This window comes from Mchenga conophoros, linkage group LG7, assembly GCF_057382185.1.
Source record: "Mchenga conophoros isolate Kocher_MC1m ecotype Shallow Benthic linkage group LG7, M_conophoros_male_GT1.1, whole genome shotgun sequence".
In the NCBI taxonomy this organism is placed as follows: Eukaryota; Metazoa; Chordata; class Actinopteri; order Cichliformes; family Cichlidae; genus Mchenga; species Mchenga conophoros.
Window position 1 is genome coordinate 8807029 of NC_140532.1, and position 18261 is coordinate 8825289.

At 42.6% G+C, this 18261-nt stretch overlaps 1 protein-coding gene across 1 annotated transcript; it reads right to left on the reverse strand.

Moving 5' to 3' along the window:
- Nucleotides 1-399: 399 nt before the first annotated feature.
- On the reverse strand, nucleotides 400-17848 carry LOC146569528 (DENN domain-containing protein 5B-like). The gene is made up of 22 exons (XM_085281879.1): nucleotides 17723-17848; nucleotides 17125-17439; nucleotides 13551-13660; nucleotides 12166-12880; nucleotides 10862-11049; nucleotides 9064-9570; nucleotides 8731-8962; nucleotides 6471-6621; nucleotides 6235-6325; nucleotides 6021-6140; nucleotides 5784-5936; nucleotides 5579-5657; nucleotides 5410-5485; nucleotides 5167-5295; nucleotides 4948-5069; nucleotides 4562-4707; nucleotides 4351-4469; nucleotides 3674-3861; nucleotides 3433-3515; nucleotides 2874-3000; nucleotides 2586-2760; nucleotides 400-1874 (listed from the first exon to the last, which is right to left on the reverse strand). The coding sequence occupies exons 2-22, from the start codon at nucleotides 17228-17230 to the stop codon at nucleotides 1691-1693; spliced, it is 3801 nt and encodes a 1266-aa protein (XP_085138005.1). The 5' UTR covers nucleotides 17231-17439; nucleotides 17723-17848; the 3' UTR covers nucleotides 400-1690.
- Between the last annotated feature and the right edge of the window lie 413 nt (nucleotides 17849-18261).

An 18261-nucleotide genomic window follows, 5' to 3' on the forward strand; every position in this document is an offset into this window, starting at 1 on the left:
CAGATGGCTCGTCTGGAGGCCTACGGTTTTTCAGGGGGCTTGGCGTCTTGGACGGCAATGGGGCTTTTTGTTGATTTGAACGGATCAGATTAGTAGTAAATAAAAGGTGGGTGAACGTAAGTCTCCATCCAGTGGTCAGTTTAAGGCTAACAGCAATGCAGAAATTAAAAAAAAATTATTAGCGCCTTGAGTATAAAAAACAAAAAAAACAAAACAAAACAAAAATCACATAGTTGTATTTTTGTTTTTACATTTACCAAGTTTATAAGAGCAAGATTCTTCATCAGCATCAGTGTAATAGTAGTAAAGTCAACCTTTTAATAGCTGGCAATCATTTTAATCCAAGAGTCTCATCAGATATTTCAGATAAGCGTCACAAAAAACATCAACAAATGGCACTTATTTCAATTTTAACTTTAATCTTGACCACACACTTCATAAATAACAGTTCATTATTTATTGCTTTCTCTAATCTGTATTTAAAGGAGAAAAGAGGCTTGGTCATCATAGGTTACATAGTGCTTGCGGGATAGTGCAGGAGACAGCATTTTTCATAATTCCTCAACTGTTTAATTGGATGCAACATCAACATAATACCTAGCGGTTTTGAGAACATGTACTCTATTCATTGTCTGATTTTTTTTCCCCCTCTCTCCCTTTTTTTTGCAGACAATTGAAGAGCTTAAAAACAAAACAGCATGACTACTGTCCACACGAGAGAGTGTGTCTGGAGTGGGATCCATTGTTGTTACGCAGACACAAACAAGATGCCTTTGTAGAGGAAAAAAATATGTCACAAATTCAGTACACCAACAACAAATAGGAACATGGGATGGAAGGATGAAACAATCCTATCAAAGATCTGATGAAGCAAAATATTTACAATCAGAGAGAAGTGAAGGGGGGGGGGGGGCTTTCTGACAAAATGACAAGGACTATTTAAACTGACACAACTAGGACACCAGTTTGGTTCCAGTGTTTTACCAACTGAGGATTTCGTGAGCACAACTCTGCGTCACATGTGACCCCAAACTGAAATAAACAATGAGAAACAGGCCAGACATTACGCAGTATAATAATAGCATAACATATCTATATATATATATAAAAATTTAACATTATAGAGGGGTATAATAATTTGTTTTGACTATTTGCTAAAATATCAAATGAAATCAAAAATAATTATGGTAATAATAGTAATAACAATAAGGCCTGAGAACTGACGTTTGAGAATACAACACCAAAAGACATAAAAAACAAAAAACAAACATATTCTGGCCATGCATGTGCTTAGTTTAAAATTCAAGTGCAAACAACACAGCAGTAGGACAGGTATGGTTATCCTAGTGTTAGGTACAGTATAAATGACGTGAGCAGGGAAAATATTGACTGTAGATGTGAGTTTATTAATGACCCTCCAGTTCTCCTCAAGGAAACAGAACTTCACAGTGTAAACAAGCACAGGACTATTTCCTGAAGCAATCAGAGTATATAAGACATGTACATCAGTGAACAAGGCAATATGTTTGGTGCTTGAGTTGCCAGCGGTTTCGTCTAGCTCACTGTCCATTTTGCTGATCGTGATGATATGACAGAGTCACATTTCGCCAAATGTCCAAATGTACCTCCCTTCCCCACTCTTGGGAAGATGAATATCTGAATCTGTCAGCGTAGCTGCTAAACTCAGAGGTCAGAGGTCAACTCCTTTAACCAGTGCTGTCTCCAGAGTGATGGCGAAATCATTTAGTGTGTGCAGCATGCGAGAGAGGGAGTGTACAGCAGCACGGTCCCGCAGCAGAGCACCGTCCTCGTATGTCCGAGCTGTGAGGGGACAGTCTGCCAGCAGGGGGAGCCACAGAGAGAGAAGCCGGTCCCTGCCAAGACGAGAACACCGATGGTCAATAACGGGGTCATAAATAAAGTTTGTAGAACGTGCTGAAGCTTTCAAGCACTGCAAGGTCAATTGTATTCAGGGCGTCAACTATGATTCTTAAACTTTAATAATATTCTTGAGCTACTATACTGTTATCATTGCAAACTGCTATGATGTATGGTTTGAAGGTGGTAGCACAAACGGGAAACAAATGGAGGTGGAGCTGAAGATACTAAGATCTTCAATGGGAGTGACTCAGACAGACAAGATTAAAAATGAGTGCATCTGAAGGACAGCTCAGTTTAAGCAGTTTGAAGACAAAGTTAAGAGGCCAGATGATTTAGACACAGGAGGGACAGTGGATATGTGGAAGAAAGGACAATAAATTTGGAGATGCCAGGGAAGAAAAAAAGAGGAAGACCACAGAGAAGATTCATGTATGTAGTGAAGGAGGACATGCAGATGGTTGGTGTGACAGAGGAGGATGCTAGGGACAGGGTGAGATGGATACAGATGATCTGGCCAAAAGCAGAAGACGACGACGACGACCGCTTAAATTATTCTGCTTTATATAAAAGAATAGAAAAGAAAATAACCTTCCTGCCTGTGATTGCTTTAACAACATCTTCCACCTGAGGAACGAGGGTGTCTTGCAAAATGTTTTCTTACAACATCAATTCAGATTTCAAAGGGAGTTTCAAAATCTGCTCACCTAATTCCCAGACAGACAAAAAGTTGGAATTTGCCCTCTTTTCCAATATTTCTAGGAGAGGCGTTGATGGCACTGACGTAGTGGCACAGCAGGTCGCAGGGCGGGCCCTTTGTCAGTGTTGATCCGTGCAGGTCACCCATCTGATCAGCAGTCTCCATGGAAGCCACGGCCTTTTCTGTGGGAAAGCATTGGTGGCCCTTTTTAGTTTAGTTTGCAACTTGAGATGCAGATTAACTCCCCACTAGATCAAGACAGGAAATAGACGTCACCTCTTTGATTTACACTTACCCACAAAGTCCCAAACGAACACATTCCTCTGAAAAAGTCGGTTGGATTTGAGACCATGGAGGAGGAACTTCTCCAAGCAAAGCACCAGACCTCCTTCACCACACAGCAAGACTGTCAGGTTTCCCCTCTGGGGTGATAGGAATGGGAGCAGAGAGTTAATAGACCTACTTCAAACAAAAGCTCATGTTACTGTTTATAACAGTCTCATATTTGTTAAAGTAAACAGAACGTATGCATGTACATTAAAGCTTGTGTACTAAAGACGTTATTAAAATGAATTAGAAGCCTTTTATAGCCAAACTCAAGTGATGCATCAGGTCTCTGCTGTGCTCTTAACGGAGATGAGAAAGGCTAGCCTGATACACAAGAGAAACAAATGAGGCCCGCGCTGGAGAGGCCGGGGTAATGAACCATGTTATAGATAAAAATAACACAGCGGGAGGCTGACAGTTGCTGCAAATATTCTCCTGTCTGCATTAACTATTTTGTCACCCTTTCAGCTTAGTGAGCCGGCAAGTAAAACTAATATAGCACTTGTCTCACACACGCATACACACACCTCTTGTTCAGGTTTGTGGAAATGCTTCACAAGGTTATTTACCGCCTCCCTCATGTCCTCTTGTACTTCAACAAACGGCATCCCTGAGAAGATGAATGAAGTGCAGTTAGCAACAGGAACACGAGGATGAATAATGAAACTAAGAGGGGAACAGAAAGGTGATCCAGGAGCAGAATCATCTGCTCGTTCAACAAGTAGGTCAACTATTGTGCTAAAGAATGTGTTCTTTGTCAGGACGTACTGCTACGGCTGCCAAGTGATCCGAGGACTGTCCGCACACTCTGAGAAGGAGAGGCCAGCTCCAGAGGAGGTGTCCCTGTCAACCTTCCAGCATCCTCCTCCGCACCAGGTGACACCAGCTGACCAATGAGGACTCTTTCCAAGCTGCCGTCCCCCACGCCTTTACCAAGCCATCGGCCGCAAGGGAACCTTCCAAGAAACAAAGACTGAGCGTTACATTGTATTCAAGATTTTAAAAACGAATAAAGACTACATAAAAAAATAAAATAAAATGAAGGATTTGGCTGAAGGGAGAGCCTTCTATTATCTGCTACGGTTTTGTGTTTTAACTTGAGGCAGTCATTAGGGTCAAAACGAAAAAAAAAAACAAAAAACAAACATATTATAGATAATGTAACTTCAGCTATCAAAGTGGTTTGAAAATTCAAATTCACAGAGTCTTTTTCCTCTTCATAAAACAGCTACATACTTTCTACATCAGCTTTTCTAAGCAACCTTTGGGTTAAAGTGTTTAGAGATTTCAGACATCAGATTTTGAACAGCTGGATCATCTAGCCTTTATTATATTTTTAACACACTATCAGCCTGTGAGCTGATGTTCATAAACATAGTATCAAATGCTGTGCGAGGTCAAACGCAGCTTTCAACGACCGAAGAATATCAGAGGACGAATCTTACTTGTAGGTGTGCCCTGTAATCTCATTGTACACCATCACGCAGTCAATGAGACACTTGGCCAGCAGGCCCGAGTTCTCCTGTCCCAGCTGCAGAGTGCTCAGCCTGCCCAGGTTCTTGCACTGAAATCAAAACCACAAATCACAGTAAGAGCAGCTCTCTGTGTTTGTGTCTCCATCGGCTGTGATGTTACAACAGAGGGATGAATACTAACCTGGAAAAAAATTTCTTGTGTATTCTTTGGGATCTGTCTAACTCCAGAATCGCCCAACTCTCCTGACACACACACCCAAGGATCAACTGTTGCCATGGCGATGCTCAGCTTCTTCATGGGTATTATAACAACACGATATGGAATACCTAGAGAGAGACACGCAAAATCACGTTTTATGCATTTGTCCCTCTTTTTTTATCCACTGCCCAACTCTTCTTGCAATATATTTTGGCATTAGGTTTCATGTTTTCTCTTTGATGTCTGGAGGGAGGGTCTTTTTGCAGGGACACTTTTAATCCGTGTTAATAAGGAGGAAGTTAGTGTGGTTGTCGTAATAAACAGCACAAAAGAAAATTTTTTCTGCTGTTCAAGCTCGCATGACTTACAGACTGAGGTGAAGACACGTGTAAAGCAGAGGTAGTCCACGGTGTTTAGAGAGAGCAGGTGGAACAAAAACTGCTCCCTTTCTTCCTCGCAGAGCAGGAATGCATGAGGTTTGTACAGCTGCCTGTCAGGGGCCCAAGAGAGAACAATATCAGTGATACTGCAAACTAAATTAATAAAAAAGCAATATTTCTGTTTATTTATCAACTGTGAACTCTTACCGGAGCAGCTCCTGATTTGTGAGCAGCTCTTTGAGGTGTTGGGATAGTATTTTCTTCTCTAGAGCCAGGTGGATCCAGGCTCGGGCCTGACCCACATCAGACAGACCCTCACTCATGGTCTGGATAAACCTGGAAGAACGACAGACCGGCTAAAAGGAGCTGCAATATTCAACTTTTACACTAATAATATCCTCTGAGCTCATCTAGAAAACTAAAAGCCCCTTTCATCAACTGCCTCATTACCTCATATCCTGTATTAACGATCCTCTCAGGGGCAAAGCGCCATCATCAACTGTTCTCTGGTCTGAACAGTTAGATCCTGAAAAGGCAGAAAAAGCACCAATTATGAGTCCATTCTTATTTCAGTGATTTCCAAAAGTAGCTCAGTACAGACGGGGGGCTGTGCTCTGACCTGGAGACTCAGCTGGTGCCTCCGTCTTACCCTGGGCAGCTTGGTAGTGAAGCAAATGGGACCAAAGAGCAGACTTCCCCTGTTCACAATAAGCAGTAGTTAATTTCCAGCATGCATGCAATCATCTGCCATTCCAGACATTTTTCTAGGCAGTCTCTTCACATGGAGACATACAGCGCGGTCTTAGCATGCCACGTGAGCTCACCTGTTTCACCTGCAGACCGTGGCCCCATGTTCTCTCCAGCAGGTCACACAGGCCGTGGATGAGTGTGTTTTCCTGCAGGCCTGTGATGCTGGCCTCTCCCTGACCCAGTTCCACACTCTCCTTCCCCATCCTTTCCTTCAGCATCCGTTTGGTCTAAAAAGAAGAAGATTTTTGCATTAACCTTGAGTAAAATAATTAGGAACATTCCTATTTTAAGCACCTAACGAGAGCGCTTACCTTTAGACGACACTCGCTGAGCAGCCCATCAACAAACTCCCGGTGCGTCTGAGTGATAGCTTGAGGCGTCAGGTCAAGTAGTTTAGACTGGCGGAGATTCTTCCTCGCAAAGGTGTATTTCTGTTGAATAAACAGGTAACATATTAGACACACACCCCTTGAAGCCTGCATGCTAATCTGTGTGTGTGTTTTTTGACACACACACTGTAGGTACCTGTCTCTGCTCGTTGTCCACTCCTGACTGATCAGAAACTGTGGATCTCTTGGGTTCAGACCTACGAGAGGCTGTGACACGACTGGACCACCTGATGACACAGCAAAATAAAATCCATAATTTTACACAAATCAGAGTAAACCAGTCACGCCTGGAAATAAAGTTTTAATTATTTTCATTACTCACTAGAAACAGATTTTAATTTAATCTTAATAACAGCAGGAAACGAATCTCACTTGTTGGTGTTCTGTGCCTGGGCAAGGACATCCGCCTGCAGCTTAGGGAAGTAGCCCGGGTGATGACGACCCTGGCCAATCCTCATGTCCAGCAGGTGGGGGTGTATGGCTGTGTGGTCGGCCTTCAGCAGCCTCCGCTCGATGGTCTGACCTGCAGAGAAAAAAGTGAACAAAAAAACATTTATTTTTGTTTGTTTTCATTTGTATTAATTAATTAATTTTTAAAGGGATTTCACATTTCAATTAAATTAGTTATTTCCATGAATGGCTTGTGCATAACACCCTAACACAGTATAAAAGAAAGTAACCATGTTATGTTATTCTGGAGTCTAACGTGTGGACTTTGTGAATTGTGAACAATGCCACAGACCAGCCACAGAGATGAAAGGCTGGCACCACTTCAAAGCTGCAGCTTTGCAGCAGTTTTCACAGGACACAGAGCCCTGCTGTCCTCTGCTTATATAATGCTCACAGACCAGCATGTGCCTCATTCTTCTCTAATTTACTAGTTCTACCCATCTTTTCCCCCTTACATTTCATTCGATCCCATTGCTTTTTGTGTTCCAGTTATCCACCAGGTAATTTGGTTTTTATTTTGTTTCAGTAATGTTGAATGAATTACAGTTTATATGGCTGCATAACCTGGTGCAAGAATCCCCCTAAGCACAGTTTATGCAAAATCCTCAGTGCTTATCACAAAAGGGAGAGAAAGGCCAAGCAGCATAATCACCATATAAACCCAAACAGACGGGCAGATGGTGTCAGATTTGCAGATTCCCTCTGCGAAATCTGGCATCCAGCTTCATTGCATAATTTTGCTCAGATTTCCTTTAATATTTTTGCTATATCCTAATTATATTCCGGAAAAACCATTGGTGAAACAGCGTCAGGCATCTACTTAAAATACAACTAAAGTCATGGATATTTTACACATTTTACAGACCTATCTAAACCATGTGATCATGCTATTGTACTGAAATAACTGCGTTCAGCTGGTATGGAAGAGTCTAATAAAGGGTTTCAGATAAAACTCAGTGCCCCCCTTGTATTATCATAGGTGTTCCACAGGGGTCCACTCCTGGTCCTCCTTACTTCCACACGCAATGCATAAACTATACAATTTGTGCTTGTTTTGAAGTCTAGTAAAACACAGTGTATGCAACTCACTCAGTCACCTGAAAGTATCCAGCCTACTTTCAACATCTAAACCCTTGATGTTTATAAAACTGGAACTGTGCTGAGTGTTATAAATACTTCTAAGACCCACCTGGAACGACTTTACATTTTTTTTGTCTGGACTTGATCAAGCTGACATTGTTTATATGCATGCATTTCCCACCTTCTTTGAAGCCTCGGTGCGCCACAGTGCACTAGCACGTTTCACTCTCAGTTTGTCCTATTAGAAATACAACAGTGGTCCTTCCTTAACCCTCTGGGATCAAAGTCTTAACCCTAATCCTACCCCACACTTTGGGAGAGCAGCACTAACCTTTGCTAGCAAATTGTGGTTTGTAATATCAAACTAAAACAAATACCTGAATCTCAAATATGCATTGAGATGATCTAATATAACACAAAATGTGATTCAGAACATTTTTGCTATTCCATTAGTTTACAAGTATCACTTTCATAAAATATCTAAAAAAAAATAAAATAAAAAAATATATACTGTATATTTATGCTTTATGTGTGTGTGTCCTTAAACTGTAGTGTTTTTTTCTAATTTAATTAAATTTTTTAAATACATAAGTCCCTCTTTGCAATGACAGTACCCATTTAAAGATTTATTATTATTATTATTATTATTATTATTATTATTATTATTATTATTATTATTATTATTAATAATAATAATAAGTTACCAGTGGCTTATCACAGGGTTTCATTAGCATGTCCAGCTTATTTAAATTACTATATGTAATTATTAAAATGACGATGAGGCTCCTTTATTTGTGTATGCATATATATTAGCGCTTGTCAGAGCTCCACTAAACTTACAGGAGCTAATAACTTATCTCAGCATATAAACTTTACTGTCCAATTTGCATGAATATCTATGAAAATAAAGTCAGCTCTCGTTAGGACGCCAACATCTAAACTGGTGTTTGTATGTGCTCCTTGTTGGACAGTACAGTATTTATAATAATAATAATAATAATAATAATAATAATAATAAGACTTATAAGAACATGTAAAATGTTTCATGCCACATTTCACTTTCCCCCCCATCCCTTTGTGATCCTGGGCACCTTCACAGTACCTGATTCAAAGAGGGTAGTGCATTTCCTGTAAAGACAACTACAGGAATCTTCGCTCCCCGTGTCATACAGTCGTTCTCGCTCTAAACGGCTGTCGAACAGCTGCTGTAGTGGCTCCCTATCTGCCCAGCGAGATATAACCTTCCCATCCACAAAAGAAGAAAACATGGATGTCTCCAAGAACCGGGACAAGAAGTGCAAGTGGCTCGCTGGCTGAACGGAGAGAAAGGAACCCTAAAACATTGAAAAGCAGGGGTTTACTGAATGAAGATATAACAATAATATGACTTATTTCAGATAAATGCAATCTATCAGTCAGTCATCCACTAAAGTACTTTATCAAAGTTGAACATCCCCTCTCGGTTAGTCAACCAAGAGTCCAAATCCAGAGCGCTGTGGATGACGAAGTCATCATATCTGCCAAACATTGCAGCAAAACGTCCTGCAAACACCTCCCTCAGCTGAATATTCAGCTTTGCAGCCTTCAGTTCTTCCTCCTCCTCCTCAAACACGTGTCCCAGTGTCTTCCCTCCATCTGACATCTTTCCTCCTCCACACCTCCTCGCCAGAGCCTGCAGCCTCTCCAGCACCGCCAACTCCTCGCCTCCGAGGTTCCCGTTCCTTCTGTCCTCCATCAGATCCTCCAGCACCAGGCTGCTTAGCCGAGGGGAGGAGGAAGAGGCGGTCGTGGGCTTAGCGATCACACCGCCCTGTGGAGGCAGCCCAAATTGCAACAACACCTCACTCAGTTCCTGAATGAGTTCAGTCTGATCCGGAAACTGGGGAAGGTCTTCAGGAGCTTCGACGCAGTGGTTGTCAATGTCCACGAAGCACAGGTTAGCCTGTGTTAGAATATGAGACAAACCAGACAGTTACAATACGACAAACAATTTTCAGTTTGCCCATCAATCAGATAATCATAATAGGTTTATCCTGTCACAATGTACAGACAGTTATCTCATCCAGACAGAGTGAGTTGAGCTTTACCCTCTAATTAAGCTCTGAGATGGAGATTTACACACAATTAATAGATTCTTAGCATTTCACTTTGATAAGTGCAAAAACGCAAACAGGATATTAGCATGTGAAAGATTATCTGTTATCGTTGCAACAGGAGACAATGTGGAAAGTGCAATATCAGTCGGCGATAGCGATGTGAAACCTTTGCAAAAAAATAAAAAACAACTGTGCCCATAAAGTTGCCAAGCAACAAACCACAGAAAGATTATTTTTTAAAACTGCCTCTGTAAGCAGCAGCGGAGCTCAGCAGTGCTCGACAGTCAGCAGCCACACGACCTTCAGCAGTGACCTCCGGCAGTGAGTTTTTAGCCTCAGGGGAGATGAACTGCAGAATGGACTGTTAAAGTCGACTCTGTTCAGCTTCATCCTTCCTCCAAGTGCCATCACTTCCAAGTGTTTGGTTTTGTTTTTTAACACATCTTTAAACCAAACAAGACAAAGAGGAGAAAGAATAGTCGGGGAGGGTTGTTTCACATTCAGAGACTACACAAACGTTTATTTCACCAGAATTAAGTTATGCTCTGTTTCCTGATTATTCTTCGGATCAGTGGACACACTGGATTTTTTAATGCATATCAAAATGAAGGACTACTAATTAACTGCAAACACTCAAATATGTATGATTAAGATGTTCCTCATTTTCTTCAAATTGCAGGGCCTTGGGGGAAATAAGTGGTGAGCTCTAATTCTGTTTAATAATTCATCCAGCCCCATTATTCTGCATTTCTGGAGCTCTGCACTTTTGCTTTCATCCCCTCAGAGCTGTCTTACCGCTGCCTCTTTTCTGGGACAGAGAGACTTCAAAGAAGCTTCAGAGGCAAGATATTCATGCAGCATAAAGTGATCTGGGATGCAGGATTGGATTTGAAAGGGGGAGGCAGCTCAGAAGAAATGCATCATCCCAGTTCGACATGCTGGAGGCAAAGGGTGCGCTCCATGAACCATGGAGCGGATAAGCAAATGGCTGCAAGATCGTCTAAGTTTTATGGTATATTTTTAGATCCTTTTATTTTAGCTTCTATTAAAATGTCTGCATCCTGCAGTTTTGACTGGTACATTCACACGGGAAACGGCAAAGACATTTACGCATAATTTTCCCTCTGAGTGATGTACCTCATGTGGCAGATTGAGGGAGGATCGCTGAGCTCCATCTCTGCGCTGGATACCCATCAGGAATGGCACAGGAGCGTCGAGCAGGTGATGTAGTGGTGCAGAAATGATGGGCAGGTAGATGTGTTGCCACTGAAATGGGAACAGCAGTGTGTTGATGCCCTCTGCCACGGTCATCAAACGCTGGTAGTCTGTATACAGAGACATCCGAACAAAGCGTTAAGCCGTCTCTGAGCTCATTCATATTCCTGTTACACAGCACAGTTAATGTCTACGGAGGTCTCATCACCATATCACTAAGCTGCACTGTCAGAGCTTCCAAAATTTACCCACAAAAACCCATCTGTCAAACCCAGCACCCCCTCGATCCTAGAACTATGCACACATAGGCTGGGCTTTCCCACTACTTTTTGTTTTAGGACAAACCACTTGCAGGCTTCATGTCATATTATTGTGTTAAATACAAAGAACAGCTGCTTTTCTGTATGTGCAGTCATTATTATTAGAGTTCAAAGGTGTCATTATAAATGTTTTTCATATCCAGCATGTGTGCGCTTCAAAAGTTAAATCAATATTTTAATGATGTCAACAAACAGACTTGATATGATCTCTGAGTGACATGTTAACTCTCCACCCTCTTGCCCAAATATGGTCACTTCTGGTTCCTAAACACGAAATACAGAGTTTAGAAACCAGCGGGTGACATCACCGTGATGATGTCCATCTTTTAAGTACAGTCTGTAGTCTATCCCTGCAGACACCTGTGTTAAAATGCCAACTTTACAGCAATAAAAGACTTTTTACAACCTGCTTATGGCTTTAGGATCTACAGCGAATTTATGTTGCAGTTATTTTTTTTATTGAAATCATCCCTTTAAAAACTACTTAAGCTTGAAGTTACACATTATATTGTTTACCTTGTCTGTTACTTACCATGGCAGGTATCTGTCCCCCACACAGTCTATGGATGCAGCTATCTAACCAAATTAATTGGCATTAACTGATAACGTAGCACTCCCTATCTAACCCTAACCCTCTTGTCCAAACTTGGCCACTAAGAAAAACCTAACATGGTGGCTGAGCCTCCTTAATGATGATTATAGTGGTCATAGTATGAAACAACACATTTTATGAACATGAATAAGTCAACACATGGACATAAAGCAAGCACGCACAGCACCAGGAGCTTGAAACTGAAGCAGCTGCGTGAGACTCAGCTGTCATTTATTTTCCTAATTACGGCTTTGCTTTTCCTGTTACATGCCAAAATATCTTGCATGCATAAAATCTGTAATTTCAGTGCTTACCTGAAGAGTAAAGCAGGACTTGTGTCTCCAGAAGTGCACAGGTAAGTAGTTTCACCATGCTGTCCACACCCAGGAGGGAGAACGCATCTCCAAGAGGATACTCCCCCAAAGGAAGCTCACCTGGCCCGGGCCGCTGGCAAAGGATGGGCCCTTGCACCCCATGGAACCTCAGCGACCTTCCAGGTGGAGGCAACGGCACCTCGTACAAGATGTTATGGATGTAGCTCTCTAGAGGGAGTGGTGGGGCTGTCTGTGACGTCACAGCCTGGTGGAGCTGAACCAGAAACTGTCGTGAAGCTTGAAGAAAAGGGAGCGGCGTGACGAGGCAGAGGGCTTTGGACACATACAGGGTGTCTCGCGTTGGATCGAAGGAGCCTACACATCCGAGGCAGCCAGACACCCCAGCCAGAGACTCGGCGTCTGACTCATCCAAGCTGCTCGCAAGTGAGTCCATACTGGAGGTGGAGGGTGAGGAGGCAGAGGAAGAGGAGGATGAGGGAGAGGAGGCCAATGAAGAGGAGTGGTGCTCCACATGGTGCATCTGACAGAGTGTCTGCATGGCAGTGATAATCTGAGGACTGGTCACCTCCTCGTAGAAGGTGTGAACAAAGCCGTAGGAACGCGTGCCATCGTCGAAAGAAATCGTAAACGAGTGAAACTGAGGATCGAGTCTGTCTGCTTGAGTGCGAAAGGACAGCCCTCTGGGCATGCAGAGCTGGAGGACAGAGGAGAGAAAACAAGAGATGTTTTAGTACAGAGTGACAATGTTCAATACCGACCTCAAAAAGTATATAAATGGAGGGTTAAACCAAAATATACAACAGCAAACATCAGCATCCTCCATCCTCCAGACACTTCAACCTGATAAAACTGAAGTTTGCTACCATCAAAAATGGCAATTATTTTAAATATTCTTGTGCTAGCATAGGCTTGATTTTGTCCTACAATGTAATCAGAGCAAAAATCCACCCCTGGGGGGGAAAAAGTGTGGATTAGCTACATAAAATGACATGCTTAAAAAGACCCCAAAAAGTAAAGCAAAGCCAGAGGAAGGTGCTTTTGCACAATATATGAAATGGTCTAGAACAAACCAACACTGATTCCACTCCGTCTGATTACTCATGTAACTGTGAGGCTGATGCTGCTCTCATCATCCAGACCTGTTTTGCATGTTTACATGAAAGCAAGACTGATGAAAAGGGGCAGAAAATAAGCCAGCACGTAACTCCTATTACACTTCCCTCCAGCTGACTTTGCCTCTTCCATTATTCTCCATCAATAGCTGAAAGAGCAACAAAATCATTTGGCCTTCTAACAGGCACATCTTGTCCTTCAGCTGCAGATGTAACAGAAAATGACCAACACTGTGCAATCCAACATCTCACCATGTTGACAGCATCTTTATTGAAGGGGTTCCTGTCTGTATTTTCAGGGTAATGAGCCAAAACCTTCGATTTGAAGGACCGTCGAACAGGGCTGTGCTCAAAGCCCTCACCTGAAAGACAGACAGACAGACAAATTGAGTAAAGAGGTTATTCTATTAATGCAGGGTGACCTTGATCGATGCTGAACCAGAATTCATAATGAGACAGAAAGGACAGACCAGAGGGCATCAGAACATGACAGCAGCTTTGATTAATAAAAAACGACCAGGGCAACCTTGACAGATAGTAAAAAGAAGTTCATGTGCTGCAGCAAAGTGGGAAAAGCCACTCCAAGAGTTATGTAACTCAACTCATTAGCATAAAGAAAAGCAATGCAACAAGCCTCATCCCTGACACTGCAGAAGGGAACTCTTTAAACTGATAAGAGGTGCTGAATTCAAAGTGCATGCAAGAGAACTATATCCCACATAAATTGCTGCAGTGAACACATGCATTGCCTCGTGTGGTTAAAGTATCTCTTTTTTAAATCTCGGCACCATGTGTCAGCTTCTAGCTCGGGTTACATACAAAATGCTGTCTGTGCGAGTAGATGAAGCTGCAGCAAAAAAATAAATAAATGAATAAATAAAAAAACGGGTGTATGATTCACAGAGGGTAATCAGCGAGGTACTTTCATTATTTATCCTCTTTCTAAGGGGGATGCCCTTGAACAGTACTCTTCTTTGTGTTCCCTGCTTTACTAGCACACCATCAACTCTCAGAGACATTCACTGGAATCGCTGCACAAGAACAAAATCATCTGTAAATGCCAAACCAGCTCTGCAGCACTCATTCGACCCTTCAGGAACATCCACATCACCTGCCCACGAAATGACGCACGCCACCTCAAGAAACTGCGCTGCAGGCAGAGCGAGGAGCGAGCCACTTCAAGTCAAACTGACTCAGACCGGTAGGTGGGAGACAGCTAATGGACGAGAGTGACGCGGGGCGGGAATGGCAGTGTTCTTTACTAAGAATACAAATTAGTGTCGGCGCTGAGAGGCACAACTGAGCATCGCTGAAGGAGTTGCCATGGTTTCCATTTCCGCCGTGGCCTCGATGATCGCCATCGAGACAAAGCTTTTGTGCTCGTCACAGGTTACGTCAGCCTGGGTTTTATCAGCTGACCTAATTAAACCGCCACCCCCCCCGGCTCTCCTCCTGACACGGGTTCCCACCAAACAGCTTTCACAGACGTAGATGCAGCCTGTGTGTGTTTCACGGGGTAACAGAGCAAGGGGAGGTGGAGTGGAGTGGAGGGAGGTTTGTTTTAGTGTTTGAATGAAAGCTTAAAGGCCTGTAATTAGCACATTAACAGACTCACTAGATCCAAGAAATGTGCTGGATGCTTTACATCATCTGTAGGCGTGAGAATAACTATCATTTTCACACCGATTTGTCACAAAAACAGTGACGAATGTCTCATCCAAGTATCCAAATTCATTACAATGGTCACTTTAATATCAGCCGTGTCTTGTTTTTAGTGTTTCATATTCATTCCACTGTCCCTAAAACAGGCCAACTCCATCAGCCACCAGTGAGCAGCCAATAAAGACAGACATCCATCACTTTCACCAACTAAATTACCTTTGCTGTCCCATTCATCACACCATGACATGAGCAGGCATAAAAAGTAGAGAGATATTAAAATGACAGGCGTGTCAGCTGGTACTGACTGATGACACTTTAAATCACTCCACCACTGATGCGCCTGACCACTGAAGGTGACTCGCACGACCAAAAAAAAGAAAATAAATTTTGGTTTTTATCTTAGACTTGAAGCTCAGGAACAAAGAAAGCACCAAGTGCCTAAAAATATGTTGAAAAAAACAACAACAAATGAATCAAGCAGAATGTCTAATTATATAATGAGATATAGGCTTTACATCTCCCTGCACAATAAAGCTCGCTCTGTGCGATCAGGGACTACTCCACTGATGTCATATCTCTCCCCTATGTAACCATCATCGTGCCTGCACGGGCGCTGAAGCGTCGGCCATTCAGCATTCCAACAGGCAACGTCATGTGAAATCTGATTAGGCTGCAGAAACACAGTGGCATGTATTGAGAGGCTAACAAGGGCAGATTGTCTCTCGGTGGGCATTCACCAATTACACACTCTCACAGAAAGAGGAACTGTATATGGGACACATTTAGAGCACATAGTGGGCTATAACTTGTGGAATACTTGTGAGTAAAGGAGAAAAACCCTCACACAGGGAGAGAAATCCTTTAAAGGAGCAGAGCCCCCCTGCAGCGATGGGTCTGCGATGACCTGCTGTTACATAAGTACAATGGTGTAGCTCAGAGACAGTAGCCAAGGAGGCAGCTTTCTAACCCAGTGGTTAATTAGAGCTTTAAAACAAAACAAAACAAAACAAAACAAAGAGCAAAAAAACACAACAAGCATGTCTGCTAAAAGCCCCCCCATGAGGAGCTGTTTCACAACAGCTGCTCCAGAGATGAGGAGAATACAGGGTGCGACTGCTGCTCCAGATCTGGAAGTGACGCTCAAGGTATTCAGCACACCTGCGATGTGACCGTTTTCTCACAAACACCGCAGCGCACGTCACACGAGCCTCCTGGGCAGAGTTGTTCTCAGCTCAGTGTCAACAACTGGCTGCAAAAGGAGGTGACGCCACCTGATATTTCTCTATTTCTTAGAGTCTTGTCAACCACAAATAAACCCCAATAAGCAACTGAGATGAGGAGACTTCACCGCAGCCCAAAATATGACATCACATCCCTTTCACCTTCTTGGTTAAAAGAGGAAAATAAGAATGATGGGTCACTTTCTGTTTGAGACCACCCCAAATCACGTGGATTAATCAGTACGTTTTGATTCACAGAGGAGTGTATTCTGGGAGCAAACAGCCCTGCCTGGATGTTCCAGCTGTGTTACAGCTTTAACGAGCAGAATTAGGACGCTGCTGTTTTCCCTCGATTCTGCCCTTTCTCTCCTGTGATCCCGAGGCAGGTGTAGCAGTAGATGACTTGCAGAAACCATAAAATAAAATCTAATGTGACACAATACTAGACTGAAAATATGATGAAAACTCAATGAACACAGCCGCCAAGTGATGTGTCCTAAACAGGGGTATAATATAAACAGACCGCACCTGGGATACAAAAGACAATATATCAGAAATATTCCTTTCAATGGCTTAAGACTGATTGGGAAATGATACAATGCACATCATTTGTCTTTGCTTTCACATCCAACTGATACTACATGCTCAGAGACATGTACAAATCCTGCCCAAATATAACCTTATATTTATCACATTTTTCATATATTTGAGGATATTCTGCACAGGCTGCTCACACATATTATTTAGAGCACTGACAGGGAGAAGAAAAATCATATTTAAATGGCTGTCACCCCTCCCCACACAAACAGAGACACAATTGGGCAACACAAATAGGCCTATATGAATTACTAAATATATAACCTGGCTAATGCTGTCATCCAACATAACATGCTGCGTATCTGTGTATTGGCGGGTGTGTCTTTTTGTCCTTAAATATCATCTACCTGCTCCATCGTCCGGCTCCAGGCCCGTCTCCGTGTCCACTCCACACACAACAAAATAGTGGGCGAAACGGCAAGAAGCCGATCCTGTGGCGGCGGCGGTGTTCATCCTCGACGCGTTGTGTTGACGGTGTGACACAGCTCCGTTTACTTCTGCTTAATGCTGTAGGTGTTCATAGCTGGCGCTGGTTTTTAATCCGAAATCCTCGAAGCTCCCCGCTGCGCGTCCGGATCCGCACCCACTGAACCGCGCTGTGACTCTGATGGAGTCAGGGTGATCCGGGGATGGTCATCCAGTTTGTTCAGAGGGGGAGGAGGCTGTGTGGAGACAGGCAGGCAGGGAGGGAGGGAGACAAAGGCTTAAAAGCATCAGCGTCCCCCGCTAAAGTCTGCGTCATTTTCACATAGATGTTTACGAAATTCATCTGTAGCGCAAAACAATCAGTCTCATAGATCATCAGGATTCTCATTTATAATTATTATTTTTGTCGGTGGAGATGATTACAATTATTTATTGCACAAATGCAGATCACGGCCGGGAAAACTCTGAAGAAAGAAATTAAAACAACGTTTTCGACATTTTGGATAAAACTCCACTTACCGTTTACTAATTACCGTAATACTGTGAAAACGGTCGTGCGCCCTACAGTTGGCTGTGGATTTGCAGGAGCCTCCTAAAATCTGAGAAAACACTTTAGACCTCAGCGTTTCATTGGAAGTTTTTATGGGAAGTTCGTGTTGCCAACTTTAGGCATGGAGTTTGGAAGTCACGAGCTTATTTTACCAGTCAGGGGATGACTAATGACTAATGCATGATGGGAAGTTTTGTGGGAAATGTAGGATCAAATGGTTCTGGTGCTTGATCCCTGAGTCGAGATACTAATAAATAAATAAATACATAGTTTTATTAAAAATCTGCAGTTGTGTTAGTTAGCAAGTAACATGAATTTAATGTCACAGCGCAAGAATAAGTGACCTCAGCTTAATTTTAAGATTAATCAACTTGATGTGTTTTTGTTTATCATGTCCTAAAAATGTGATTTTATGAAAATAAATATAAAAATCCCTTTTCACACAGATCTGTTTTGGTTGGATGGATGCCATCTGAGCCAGATAGTTACAGGAACACTTCTCAATTCA